Source organism: Oncorhynchus masou, chromosome 11 (genome assembly GCF_036934945.1).
Source record: "Oncorhynchus masou masou isolate Uvic2021 chromosome 11, UVic_Omas_1.1, whole genome shotgun sequence".
In the NCBI taxonomy this organism is placed as follows: Eukaryota; Metazoa; Chordata; class Actinopteri; order Salmoniformes; family Salmonidae; genus Oncorhynchus; species Oncorhynchus masou.
Genome location: NC_088222.1, coordinates 50,588,999 through 50,604,242, shown reverse-complemented (window position 1 = coordinate 50,604,242; position 15,244 = coordinate 50,588,999). Strand labels below are relative to the sequence as shown.

Sequence of the window (15,244 nt, the reverse complement as noted above, 5' to 3'; positions counted from 1 at the left end):
ATTAGTTTGGTCCTGGCCTCATTCTATCCTTTTGGGTATTGTTGTCCAATTGAGGCAGTGGAGCCATCTGTCTGTCTCAGTGATCCTCCAGCATTAGGATTATGTCAGGGTGACGGTAGGTTACTGTCAGAGGCAGGCTGCAGACCTAAAACTCTTACCCTCTTTGTTGTTGTCCAGCATGCTGAGATAGGATTATGGATAATCCCGAACTGGTCTTCATGGGTTAGATTTCACTTGCATTCAAATCCAAATCAAATCAAATGTATTTATATAGCCCTTCGTACATCAGCTGATATCTCAAAGTGCTGTACAGAAACCCAGCCTAAAACCCCAAACAGCAAGCAATGCAGGTGTAGAAGCACAGTGGCTAGGAGAAACTCCCTAGAAAGGCCAAAACCTAGGAATAAACCTAGAGAGGAACCAAGCTATGTGGGGTGGCCAGTCCTCTTCTGGCTGTGCCGGGTGGAGATTATAACAGAACATGGCCAAGATGTTCAAATGTTCATAAATGACCAGCAGGGTCAAATAATAATGATCACAGGCAGAACAGTTGAAACTGGAGCAGCAGCACGGCCAGGTGGACTGGGGACAGCAAGGAGTCATCATGTCAGGTAGTCCTGAGGCATGGTCCTCCGAGAGAGAGAAAGAAAGAGAGAAAGATAGAATTAGAGAGGGCATACTTAAATTCACACAGGACACCGGATAGGACAGGAGAAGTACTCCAGATATAACAAACTGACCCTAGCCCCCCCGACACATAAACTACTGCAGCATAAATACTGGAGGCTGAGGAGGGGTGAGGAGACACTGTGGCCCCATCCGAGGACACCCCCGGACAGGGTCAAACAGGAAGGATATAACCCCACCCACTTTGCCAAAGCACAGCCCCCACACCACTAGAGGGATATCTTCAACCACCAACTTACCATCCTGAGACAAGGCAGAGTATAGCCCACAAAGATCTCCGCCACGGCACAACCCAAGGGTGGGCGCCAACCCAGACAGGAAGATCACATCAGTGACTCAACCCACTCAAGTGACGCACCCCTCCTAGGGATAGTATGAAAGAGCCCTAGTAAGCCAGTGACTCAGCCCCTGTAATAGGGTTAGAGGCAGAGAATCCCAGTGGAGAGAGGGGACCCGGCCAGGCAGAGACAGCAAAGGAGGTTCGTTGCTCCAGAGCCTTTCCGTTCACCTTCCCACTCCTGAGCCAGACTACACTCAATCATATGACCCACTGAAGAGATGAGTCAGTAAAGACTTGAAGGTTGAGACCGAGTTTTTGCGTCTCTTACATGGGTAGGCAGACCATTCCATAAAAATGGAGCTCTATAGGAGAAAGCCCTGCCTCCAGCTGTTTGCTTAGAAATTCTAGGGACAATTAGGAGGCCTGCATCTTGTGACCGTAGCGTACGTGTAGGTATGTACTGCAGGACCAAATCAGAGAGATAGGTAGGAGCAAGCCCATGTAATGCTTTGTAGGTTAGCAGTAAAACCTTGAAATCAGCCCTTGCCGTGACAGGAAGCCAGTGTAGGGAGGCTAGCACTGGAGTAATATGATACATTTTTTTGGTTCTAGTCAGGATTCTAGCAGCCGTATTTAGCACTAACTGAAGTTATTTTAGTTCTTTATCCGGGTAGCCGGAAGGTAGAGCATTGCAGTAGTCTAACCTAGAAGTGACAAAAGCATGGATTAATTTTTCTGCATAATTTTTGGACAGAAAGTTTCTGATTTTTGCAATGTTACGTAGATGGAAAAAAGCTGTCCTTGAAATGGTCTTGATATGTTCTTCAAAAGAGAGATCAGGGTCCAGAGTAACGCCGAGGTCCTTCACAGTTTTATTTGAGACGACTGTACAACCATCAAGATTAATTGTCAGATTCAACAGAAGGTCTCTTTGTTTCTTGGGACCTAGAACAAGCATCTCTGTTTTGTCCGAGTTTAAAAGTAAAAAGTTTGCAGCCATCCACTTCCTTATGTCTGAAACACATGCTTCTAGCGAGGGCAATTTTGGGGCTTCACCATGTTTCATTAAAATGTACAGCTGTGTGTCATCCGCATAGCAGTGAAAGTTAACATTATGTTTTCGAATGACATCCCCAAGAGTTAAAATATATAGTGAAAACAATAGTGGTCCTAAAACGGAACCTTGAGGAACACCGAAATTTACAGTTGATTTGTCAGAGGATAAACCATTCACAGAGACAAACTGATATCTTTCCGACAGATAAGATCTAAACCAGGCCAGAACTTGTCCGTGTAGACCAATTTGGGTTTCCAATCTCTCCAAAAGAATGTGGTCATCGATGGTATCAAAAGCAGCACTAAGGTCTAGGAGCACGAGGACAGATGCAGAGCCTCGGTCTGATGCCATTAAAAGGTCATTTACCACCTTCACAAGTGCAGTCTCAGTGCTATGATCGGGTCTAAAACCAGACTGAAGCATTTCATATACATTGTTTTTCTTTAGGAAGGAATGGAAGATTCGATACAGGCCGATAGTTTTTTATATTTTCTGGGTCAAGGTTTGGCTTTTTCAAGAGAGGCTTTATTACTGCCACTTTTAGTGAGTTTGGTACACATCCAGTGGATAGAGAGCCGTTTATTATGTTCAACATAGGAGGGCCAAGCACAGGAAGCAGTTCTTTCAGTAGTTTAGTTGGAATAGGGTCCAGTATGCAGCTTGAAGTTTTAGAGGCCATGATTATTTTCATCATTGTGTCAAGAGATATAGTACTAAAACACTTGAGCGTCTCTCTTGATCCTAGGTCCTGGCAGAGTTGTGCAGACTCAGGACAACTAAGCTTTGAAGAAATACGCAGATTTAAAGAGGAGTCCGTAATTTGCTTTCTAATAATCATGATCTTTTCCTCAAAGAAGTTCATGAATTTATCACTGCTGAAGTGAAAGCCATCCTCTCTTGGGGAATGCTGCTTTTTAGTTAGCTTTGTGACAGTATCAAAAAGGAATTTCGGATTGTTCTTATTTTCCTCAATTAAGTTGGAAAAATAAGATGATCGAGCAGCAGTAAGGGCTCTTCGGTACTGCACGGTACTGTCTTTCCAAGCTTGTCAGAAGACTTCCAGTTTGGTGTGGCGCCATTTCAGTTCCAATTTTCTGGAAGTTTGCTTCAAAGCTCGGGTATTTTCTGTGTACCAGGGAGCTAGTTTCTTATGAGAAATGTTTTTAGTTTTTAGGGGTGCAACTGCATCTAGGGTATTGCGCAAGGTTAAATTGAGTTCCTCAGTTAGGTGGTTAACTGATTTTTGTCCTCTGGCGTCCTTGGGTAGACAGAGGGAATCTGAAAGGTCATCAAGGAATCTTTGTGTTGTCTGTGAATTTATTGCACGACTTTTGATGTTCACCATTTCTATTTACATTTCTATTTGGATTTCATGTGCTGTTACATATGAGATGGTAAGTCCAGAAATTGTACATATCAGTTGTTCTGTAGATCGAAATGGGCAGATGTTGGATAATAACAGTGTTGAAGTGTTCGAAATTTAGCTAAAGGAAGGGCTTGACTTTGTTGGCATGTGCACTATGATATAGCAGTTATTTTGGCCAACTGGAAACTGGCATTAGTGATATGTGTTGCAATTAAAGAACACATCAGTGATAGTGAAGGGTCGTTCGCTAATGAACGGCTCTATTAGAGCGGTTATTTTTTGTGATCGTCGGGAACCAAATTGCATCTTTGAAAGAGCCGTTAATTTGTCTCCCTAGTTTGCATACTTTCACTACTGCTTTTTGAGCTCCAAACAACAAATTTCTGCAAATGAGTTATATATATATATATATATATATTCACTAAAGATTGCAATTCCTCACTGCAGGAACAATATATAGTGAAAGCCTTTTTCTGGTCCACACATTTTTACAGTGCGCGCGTATTCTTTTTGCAGGCCATCTACTAATTTGGTCATGTAAAAATGCATTTGAACTTGCATGTCACAATCGGACATAACTTCTTGGCTTTAAAATGTATTTGAACTTGCATGTCACAATCGGACATAACATGGTTGTTAGGTACATTTTAAGCGCTACTGAATAAAGAGCCACATTATCATATCTTTTAGCTAAACAGAGCCAAATAAGCCCGCTCACTGAAAGACATAATTTCTGATAAGAATCACTTATTTTGTGTTTTAAATGGCACTCTATTCCTTTTATAGCACACTAGCGAGATGATGCTGTTGTTGTTGGGGTGGTCAATTTATTGTATTTAATTCAATTTATGGTAACACAGACAAAAAACTGAACACCCACCCGTTCCCACCCCGCAACCACACAGGACCCCATTTACTGAAGATATCATAGCAATTCTCTTATTTTTTTTCAGTAGACCACAGCTCAACATTTGTCTCTTTAGCACCATGCATATGGGACACAGAAAGTTCCATATTAGCTGGGTCCATAAATGAAAGCGCCCTTTGACAGAGAGTAAGGCTCTTGCCAAAGCAAAACAACTATCTTTTTGGCTGCTGTAAGTCCAGCTAGCCATATTGGTTTTTCGTTCCATGAAAGAATCGTCATTGATTGTTGTTGGTGAAAAGAGTATATTTTTTAGCAACAATGGTGGATAAAGAAATTAAAACCTGATTCCAGAGTGGGAGGACCTCTGGGCATTCCCAAATCATGCAAAAACATGCCTTGGGCATGTCTCTCTCTCTCTCTCCTTCCCTCTCTTTCTGTCTCTCTCATTCTGTCTGTCTGTCTGTCTGTCTGTCTGTCTGTCTGTCTGTCTGTCTGTCTGTCTGTCTGTCTATCTCTCTCTCTTTCTCGTTGTGTCTGTCTGTCTCTCTCTCTCTCTCCCCCCTCCCCCCCTCTCTCTCACACACACACAAACACACCTCTTCATCTTTCTCCTTTCTTTCTCCTCCCTCCCTCCCCCAGTGTGGCCAGTCACCACCAGCAGAATTTGATGACTGTGGCCAACCTGGGCGTGGTGTTTGGCCCCACTCTGCTGAGGCCCCAGGAGGAGACTGTGGCCGCCATCATGGACATCAAGTTCCAGAACATTGTGGTAGAGATCCTCATCGAGAACCACGAGAGGGTGAGTCAGACAGTCAGTTGTTCAACACAGTTCAACAGCCAGACATGGATGACGGCACAAGTCTCTAAGTCGCAGCCCCTATCACCACATTACCACATTTCTCTTTCCCTGGACATACACAATGGTGTGTAGGGCAACTGTTCAACCTCTGTCCAATACCCAATACCTAAAGTTTTTTGTAAGTCAAGCACATTCTGAAAAGGGGCCTACGAGAGGAAGGGTGAGAAAAGTCACAACTATAATCTGGTTAGCCAGGGTGGAGGAGTATTTCTCACTAAGCATACCGGTGCAAACTAATGACCCAGATTCATCAGCCCCAGAGTTTTGATTTGATTATCTGAATGGAACGGGAGCAAAGTTGTCAGAGGAATGTGGGAACATAAGCATCAACAGTATTACTTGCTGATAACATCTCTGAAAACCTGAAACCATTATGGGAGTGAAATGGAAAGTATTACGCTATGTATAACAGATCATTATAATCTCCTCTCTTCTCACAAAGGCTCTACTATAGGACTGTCAAACTATTTATAGTTGTGTGAACTAATGTATAGTTAGTTGTGTGATATATTAGCCATGGGTGGGTACCGGTATTCTATGTATGTGTAGGTTGAATTTGACGGTCCTGTGTGTGCAGATATTCAAGGATATGCCAGTTCCGGGAGGTGGCCCGGCCAACCTACAGCTCAACCTGCAGCCTCGGAGGAAAAGCGCAGAGAGCAAAGCCCCGTCCTGCAGCGAGAGACCCCTCACCCTCTTCCACACACCCACACACACCCAGAAAGGTAGGCAGGAGCACAACAGTCTCTTTACCACACACACCCTTCTTCGATGTTCAAAGTGTCAGTCGGCATTTGCTTTAGCGGCTGACACGTTGATCACCAATCTTAAATATCCTCCTCTCAGCCACTCACGTTTTGTATACTCAGTGTACATCTTCTTCTTGCTGTTACATAGTGGATAAGAGGAACAGCGTGGTAGTGAACTCTACTCCAGAGCCCCAGCAGCTTCATCCGGCCCAGGCCAATGCCTCCCACAACAACCCATCAGCCACCCGCTCTTCCTCCACAGCAGCGGTCAACCATAACAGCAGCGGCAGCTGGACCCAACGCAACAGCCTGACCAGCACTGACGGAGATCAGGACGGGGGCCTGATGGCCAGGCAGAACTCACAGAGCCGCCCTAACTCACTGTGAGTACACATGCATAAGCACACACACACACACACACACACACACACACACACACACACACACACACACACACACACACACACACACACACACACACACACACACACACACACACACACACACACACACACACACACACACACACACACACACACACACACACACACACACACACAAGCTCTCTTTCTTTCCCCCTCCTCTCTTTTTCTTCCTTCAGCCTCCTCTCTTTCTATCTTCTTTCTCCTTCTCCTCACCAGACAAGGGGGATTCTCTGCGTTGACATCAAAATAACATTTTATTGGTCACATACACATGGTTAGCAGATGTTATTACGAGTGTAGTGAAATGCTTGTGCTTCTAGTTTCGACAGTACAGCAATATCTAACAAGTAATATCTAACAATTCCACAACAAGTACCTAATACACACAAAGCTAAGTAAGGAATGTAATAAAAATATATAAATATATGGATGAGCAATGTCAGAGAGGCATAGGATAAGATGCAATAGATAGTATAGAATATAGTATATACATATGAGATGAGTAATGCAAGATATGTAAACATTATTAAAGTGACTAGTGTTCCGTTTATTAAAGTGGCCAATTAATTAAAGTCTGTATGTAGGCAGCAGCTGCTCTGTGCTAGTGATGGCTGTTTAACAGTCTGACATAATACCAATTCAAGTGATGATAGAAGACATGTTTGATGGAATTTGATCTTGCCTTGTGAAATCTCCCAAGGGTAGACAAAAGTAATATTGCTCACTGGGAGATGTGAGATGTGTTCATAAAGAAAGCCTCTGGCACATTCAACCTACACATACTACAGGTACCCACACATGGCACGTGTGCGTCCTCTCTGATTACAAAAATACTGGAATTGTAATCCATTACGTTACAGGCTAAAGTATTGTAACCATATTACAGATACTTCTGATGATTACTAGGATTAATTTTAAATTCAGAAAGGATGTTTGTGAAAAGATTCTTTGACACTTTTCTGTTTTGTCAATGACATTCAAATCAGCATTTAAAAAAGTGTGATTCACCTGAGCGAGTCTGACCACAAGTCTCACTCTCCCTTGCTCAGAATAGGAGGTGGACACGGCAGATTGAATGAGAAATACACTTTGAGCCACAAACGGATGTCATGTGGTTTCCATCTTGGTGAAGTGCTGTAGAGATAGTTGTCCTTCTGGCAGGTTCTCCAATGTCAGCTAAGGAACTCTGTAGTTCTGTCAGAGTGGTCATTGGGTTCTTCCCTGACCAAGGTCCTTCTTTCCCGGTTGCTAAGTTTGGTCGGACGGCCAGCTTTAGGCAGAGTCTGGGTAGTTTCATATTTTTTCCATTTCCCAATGATGGAGACCACTGTGCTCTTGGAAACTTTCAACACTCTAGAAATTGTTTTACACTCTTCTCCAGATATACACTGAGTGTACAAAACATTAAGGACACCGGTTCTTTCCTTGAATTCAGGTGAAAGCTATGATCCCTTATTGATGTAACTTGTGTTCATGTAAATCTGATAAGGAGCTAGATGGCACCAATTGAAATGGCCACCTTGTTTCAGGCTCCTAAGCAAATTTTACAGTATTTTAAAAAATCACGTTATTAGCCCAGAACTTTCTTTGCATTATTAAATATAGCTGGAAATAACTTTTGAATATCAGAGAGGTGGTAACTCACCAGCATTTCGACCAGGAATACAACTTTCCTGAGTTGGATCCTTTGTTTGTGCCTTCCAAGGAGATTGAACTTATGCCAGAGGCTGCTCCAAGACGCCGCTGGCATATTCGGAGTCGACTTTTAGTCCAACTCAGGAGGTGTGCACACCATCCACCACTTCCGAGTATATTACTTGCTAATGTTCAGTCCCTGGACAATATAGTAGACAAGCTCAGGGCGAGGATCTCCTTCCAGAGAGACATCAGGGACTGTAGCATACTCTGTGTCACGGATCATAGCTCACTCCGGATATACTGTCCCCGTCCATACATCGTGTGGATAACAATAAAGTTCTCTCCGGGAAGAAGAAAGGTGGAGGAGTATGTTTCATGATTAGCTACTCATGGTGTGATTCTGGTAACGTACAGGAACTCAAGTCCTTTTGTTCACCCAAACTAGAATACCTCACAATCAATTGCCGACCGCATTACCTCCCTAGAAAATTGTCTTCGTTTATCGTCACAGCCGTGTATATTCATGACTGGACCGAGAAGGCTATCCAAAACATCCAGTGACTCTAAATTTTTCAATCTACTCTGCAGTACGCAATCGTTAGGACCAGGGACTTCCTCCTCAACATGCATGGACACAGCATGACAAACAGAAGAACCCAGCGATGTATCAGTACCGGCCAAAAGAACCGGTTTAACGTCCTCTGCGGACTCCCACTGTTCGGCCCCAGAGGAACGTACATAATAGGGTTTTAGTAGATTTACATGGCACAGTTGGTGCGCTTTCCTCCATTCCCAGAGTGGCAACTAGATAGTTTTGCCTAGTACACTGGTGCACAACCGTATATGGACCTTGAAAAAGAGAACCAACATTTGGCAGAGCAAGAACCTGGTCATCTGGACTAAAGTGACGAGACTCAGCTCGCCGATCAAATATTCCTTTCATCCTCCACTGTCATGCCATCTCACAGGCATGACTGGAAATCAGGCATCACTGGAAATCACACACAAAAGATAACAGGGACTGAGGTGGCTTGGGAGACTTCCAACCATCCTGGAGCACTGCTTGAAGCCCACACACACTATGTCGTTTGGACTGAAACCTGTGCTCTCCTGTGAAACCTCCCTGGCGGCTAACAGTAACCATGGCAACCCCTCCTCCCAATCCTTATCCATCTCCGTACAATAAGCTCTCAACAAAGACGTAACTGTTTGATGGAAACGTTCCAGCGCTCCTTGACTCTGCGCGTGATAGGAGCTAGCCAAATTATGTTTTAATATGGTGCTGTTGGAGAACGTGACCAAACAGATTAGAGGTGAAATTAGAGCCTCGGTCACTCTGAATAACCTTAGGGATTCCAAACAGCGAGATAAACTGAGTCAAAGCTTTTAGCACGGACTTAGTCGTGATAGACCGGAGAGGATAGGCAGCAGGAAACCTAGTAGTCTGACACATCACAGTGAGCAGTTAACTACTACCATTCTTAGAGCGAGATGGCTAACACAGTCAACAATCAGATACTCAAAAGGCTGGCTGACTACGGGAAGAGGAAACCGTAGTACCAGCTTAATAGCTTGATTAGGTTTACCCGTTAATTGACAGGTGTGACAGGTTTTGATGAACGCAGAAACATCCCTCTTTAACCTAGGCCGAAAAAAATGTCTCAGTATGCAATTGCAGGTTTTCCTCATGCCCAGATGTCCAGTAACATCATCGTGGGAAGTTTTCAACACCAACTCACGAAAGTTAACTGGTACAACAACCTGACTAATAGCCTCCCCCACTAAACAACTACTACGTGGCACCTATTTTCTCATCAGGACATCATCCTGGAGAAAATAGCCATGGGCACCAATTCCCAACTGTTTCGGCAAGCAAAATTTGGTCATGCAATGATTATATTCTGGGGTCAGCCAACTGCTCCTTGATTAGATTGGAGCGGAGCACTGATAACGGGATAACAGGGAAAGTAGTGACATATTTCTTTAGAACATTATTGTTACCCGGCGCAGTGACCAGGTCGCCCAGGCTCATGGGATGTGTCACCGCTCGCGCAGAGAACACTCTGCGTGCTCTCATCGGGAATCCTTACAAACGACGGCTTATCGGAAACCACTAGAGGTGGAGACACAACGGGCCATACACACTCTCCAGCCAAGTTATTCCCAAGGATAACGTCGATATCCTCAACAGGAAATGGAAGGACACACCCCTACAACAACTTCGCCTTTCACCAGTTCAGAAACCAACATCAGTTTATGCAAGGGAACTGACAGTGTTCAACCCAATTCCCCTAATTAAAACACTGTTCCCCGAATCAGTCTCATCAGGGAAGGGTAACAAAGAATCGAACACAAACGACTCAGAGGCACCCATGTCCCTCAGGATCTTCACTGGCACTGGGTTGTTACTTCCTAACAGAGACACAAAACCATCTGTAATGAAAGGCAAATAATCTGGGTCAATTGGGACTTTCACATGTACCTGGGCATGAGACGGAGTGAAAGGAGAGAACGGATGTGGGACAGTGCGAGTATTACATTTACCTTTAGCCCTGAGAACAGTCTTGACACTCTTGACAGAAACCATGTTTACCTCAGGAGCCTCAGGAGCCAGGCTCAACCCTAGATGAATGAAGCTCTGCCTGTGAACCAGAGTGTCTCGTGGGCAAAAACCAAATCTCTCCGAACGCTCCCACTTACTCTGAATATGTGGCTCTGCAAAGCCACTTTTGTGAGTCATAACATACTTGTCCGCCCGAAACCGCAGCTTCAGAGACAGTCATCACTTTTCGTTTGTTAATATACGTGGCTATTGAATCAGGGATTGTATCCTTAAATTGCTCTAGGATAATCAGATCACACAGCCCCTGGAAAGTCTTGACTGCAGAGGCAGAACACCAGCGATTAAACTGTAAACTCAACATGAGTCTGTTTATCAGCCCTTTTTAAAGTTCTAAATTTTTGGCGGTAAGCCTCAGGAACCAATTTGTAAATCTGTAACACAGCCATTTTAACCTTAGCATAGCTGATGCTGTCAGCTACACTAAGAGCTGAATATGCTTCCTGCACCTTACCAGTCAACACACACTGCAACATTAAAACGCAGAATCAGAATCAGGCCAACTAGTTTTAGCAACACACTCAAAAAACAACAAAAAATGTCTCAGGGTCCTTCTCATTAAATTTTGGCAACAGCCGTACATTTCCAACAATATCAAAAGTGTCCGGGGCATGACCGAGAGAGGAGCGACCCCTAGGTAAATCAGGGTCACCTTCCCTAAGCAAACTCCCCCGAGAGCTTTCCATCCCTAACCAATTCCAGCCGCTCTTGTGGCAGCTTGACTTCAACGTTCCAAATCCTGTTTAAATTCCAATTCCTTTTCATACTTAACATGATCATGCTCTTCTAGCTTTCTACAATCATACTCTAGCTTAACACGATCATGCTCTTCTAGCTTAGTACAATCATACTCTAGCTTAACACGATCATGCTCTTCTAGCTTAGTACAATCATACTCTAGCTTAACACGATCATGCTTTTCTAGCTTAGTACAATCATACTCTAGCTTAACACGATCATGCTCTTGTAGCTTAGTACAAACATACTCTAGCTTAGTACAATCATACTCTAGCTTAACACGATCATGCTCTAGCTGTAACATAAGCAGTTCTTTCTGCTGTTCAAAAGGAAGACTACTATGGCTAACAGACGGATCGGCCATTGTAGCGAAACGGGGAGACAGCTGGGGGAATGGGGAGTCCTCGGCAGAGGCTGCCTCAGTGCTAACTACGAGGATACCACAATCCATCAGATTGGCCTCCAATATCAACTTAACAGAATTGTTTGATGTTTATCACTAATTTCAACCTGGTAGTGTTCAGCGATCTTCAACACCTGTTCTTTAGTACATAATTCTAACAGTTCCTCTGATGGAACGCAAATGACCTTGTCAACATTAGAAGCCATAGTCACAAGTAACTGCTAAAAAGAAATCTCGCACTTCCCCTGCTGAGCACACCAAACCGGACCAGAACAAGTGCCAGTCACACAGGGCACCACAGGAAAGAGATGATATAAGGAGCTTCCCCGAATCCTAATAGCTCAAACATAGTCTTAATGCGAATTTGCAGTAAAAAAAAAAAAAACGGCACAAATGCTCCGTAAATAGCAACCAAAGTGCATCCCAATTAGCATTAACCCATCATAATGCAAAAAAATGATATATGCCAAAATGTCTAGAAACCAACCTTGTATCTCGGACAAGCCCCCACTTGTTACGAACCGGCAATTAACCCGTAACAGAGGGAGACAACACGGAGATAAATAATAACAAAACTATTTTCATTAAATCAAGTAACCTATATACAAATAATAATGGTGTGTGTAGTCAGTAGTGTAAGTGAGTGGATGCGTGCATAGATGGTGATAATGAGGTGTGTTGAGAGGTGCCAAAATATACAAACACACCGAAGCCCCAAAATGCCACAAAAAAAAACTGTGTCTGTGTGGAGAGGGTCTTCTCAATGTATGGGGAAAAGGTGTATTTATACCCTTTTGGGAGGATCGTCACGAGATTGTCACAATCCTGCCAACTCTGCCCACCAGAAACCCTACTTTAGGTAAACGAGCAGAGAAAGAATTTGACAGACAGTGGGAGTTTCGTCACAGTATCTTTGCTTTAAATCAGTGCACAGTCTTTCTCTATCTCCATCATCTCCATTCAGATTGCATCCAAAATAGATACTCCTGTTCTAGATTGATATATATATATAGCCCCATATATACAGTTGAAGTCGGAAGTTTACATACACTTAGGTTGGAGTCGTTAAAACTCGTTTTTCAACCACTCCACAAATTTCTTGTTAACAAACTATAGTTTTGGCAAGTCGGTTACGCCATCTACTTTGTGCATGACACAAGTCATTTTTCCAACAATTGTTTACAGACAGATTATTTCACGTATATTTCACTGTATCACAATTCTAGTGGGTCTAAAGTTTACATATACTAAGTTGACTGTGCATTTAAACAGCTTATAAACAGAAAATTATGTAATGGCTTTAGAAGCTTCTGATAAGCTAATTTACATATTTTGAGTCAATTGGAGGTGGACCTGTGGATGTATTTCAAGGTCTACCTTCAAACTCAGTGGCTCTTTGCTTGACATCATGGGAAAATGAAAAGAAATCAGCCAAGACCTCAGAAAAGAATTGTAGACCTCCACAAGTCTGGTTCATCCTTGAGCGCAATTTCCAAACACCAGAAGGTACCATGTTCATCTGTACAAACAATAGTATGCAAGTATAAAAACCATGGGACCATGTAGCCGTCATACCGCTGTCTCCTAGAGATGAATGTACTTTGGTGCGAAAAGTGCAAATCAATCCCAGAACAACAGCAAAGGGCCTGAAGATGCTGGAGGAAACAGGTACAAACGTATCTATATCCACAGTAAAACGAGTCCTATATTGATATAACCTGAACTTTTGGAGAAATGTCCTCTGGTCTGATGAAAAAAAATAGAACTGTTTGGCCATAATGACCATCGTTATGTTTGGAGGAAAAAGGGAGAGGCTTGCAAGCAGAAGAACACCACCCCAACCGTGAACCTCGGGGGTGGCAGCATCATGTTGTGGGGGTGCTTTGCTGCAGGAGGGACTGGTGCACTTCACAAAATAGATGGCATCATGAGGAAAGAAAATTATGTGGATATATTGAAAGCAATGTCTCGAGACATCGGTCAGGAAGTTAAAGCTAGGTCGCAAATGGGTCTTCCAAATTGACAATGACCCCCAGCATACTCCCAAAGTTGTGGCAAAATGGCTTAAGAACAACAAAGTCAAGGTATTGGAGTGGCCATCACAAAGCCCTGACCTCAATCCTATTGAATATTTGTGGGCAGTACTGAAAAAGCGTGTGCGAGCAAGGAGGCCTACAATCCTGACTCAGTTACACCAGCTCTGTCAGGAGGAATGGGCCAAAATTCACCCAACTTATTGTGGGAAGCTTGTGGAAGGCTACCTGAAACGTTTGACCCAAGTTAAAGAATTTAAGGGCAATGCTACCAAATACTACTTGAGTGTATGTAAACTTCTGACCCACTGGGAATGTGAAGAAAGAAATAAAAGCTGAATAATTCTCTATCTGACATTTCACATTCTTAAAATAAAGTGGTGATCCTAACTGACCTAAGACAGGGAATGTTAACTAGGATTAAATGTCAGGAATTGTGAAAAACTGAGTTTAAATGTATTTGGGTAAGGTGTACATTGGGGCAAAAAAAGTATTTAGTCAGCCACCAATTGTGCAAGTTCTCACACTTAAAAAGATGAGAAAGGCCTGTAATTTTCATCATAGGTACACTTCAACTATGACAGACAAAATGAGAAAAAAAAAATCCGGAAAATCAAATTGTAGGATTTAACTTAAAATATAATTTAAAAACAAAATACCCCTTAAAATACATTTTCCATAAATACAGTTATTTTATCAACCAGCACATTTGAATTCAACCATAATATTTGTTGTAATATTTGTTCAATTTTTTTCTGGGGGCTGAAATATACATTTAAACCAGTTCTTCATTGTTTGTACAAGAGAGATACTTTGAACAAGGTGCCATTTTCAGTTAATCAAAAATTAGATATGGCAATCTGTACAAAGGCAAAAAGCCAATTTTTAAACAAGGTATGAGCTTTTTACTTTCTACTTGAGAACCATTTTTATATTTTATATTTAATGATCCCAGTTCATACAGTATTCATTATATAGATAGGTACGCTTTATCATGTCTGGTTTAGCATCCCAGATATTTTTTATTTGAAAAAACAAATCATCAGGAGCAGGCAGCGCCATAAGTAAGTGAGTAAACTGAGATATGACTAAGGAGTTAATCTGTGTAATTTTTCCATAAATAGAAAATGGTTGCAAGATCTTCATTGTGGATCTTCATTCATTCAATTCATTGTGGAGAGCTCATTTACATATTTTGTGATATGAATACCAAGTATGTCTACTTCACCGTCTGGTCATTTTACAGGTAAACTGTAGGGTAATGTAAAAGTTGTGTTTTTTAAAGATCCAATACATAATATGGTACACTTATCTAGGTCCAAGAAGCATCTTAACAGCTTCTACCCCCAAGCCATAAGACTCCTGAACATCTACTCAAATGGCTACCCAAACTATTTGCATTGCCGCTCTCTGTTGTCATCTATGCATAGTCACTTTAATTAACTCTACCTACATGTGCATACTACCTCAACTACCTCAACTAACCATCCTCCTGTATATATTGTTATTTTTTACTGCTGC

The 15,244-nt window shown here is 42.6% G+C and overlaps 1 protein-coding gene across 2 annotated transcripts in view; it reads left to right on the top strand.

The window, feature by feature from the left end:
- Window positions 1-15,244, top strand: part of LOC135548803 (rho GTPase-activating protein 26-like) — a 128,215-nt gene that overhangs the window by 94,287 nt on the left and 18,684 nt on the right. For both annotated transcript variants that reach the window (XM_064978738.1, XM_064978737.1), the window contains exons 18-20: window positions 4,898-5,057; window positions 5,695-5,842; window positions 6,015-6,249. In XM_064978738.1, coding sequence (XP_064834810.1) covers window positions 4,898-5,057; window positions 5,695-5,842; window positions 6,015-6,249 — 543 coding nt within the window. The remainder of the gene's footprint in view (window positions 1-4,897; window positions 5,058-5,694; window positions 5,843-6,014; window positions 6,250-15,244) is intronic.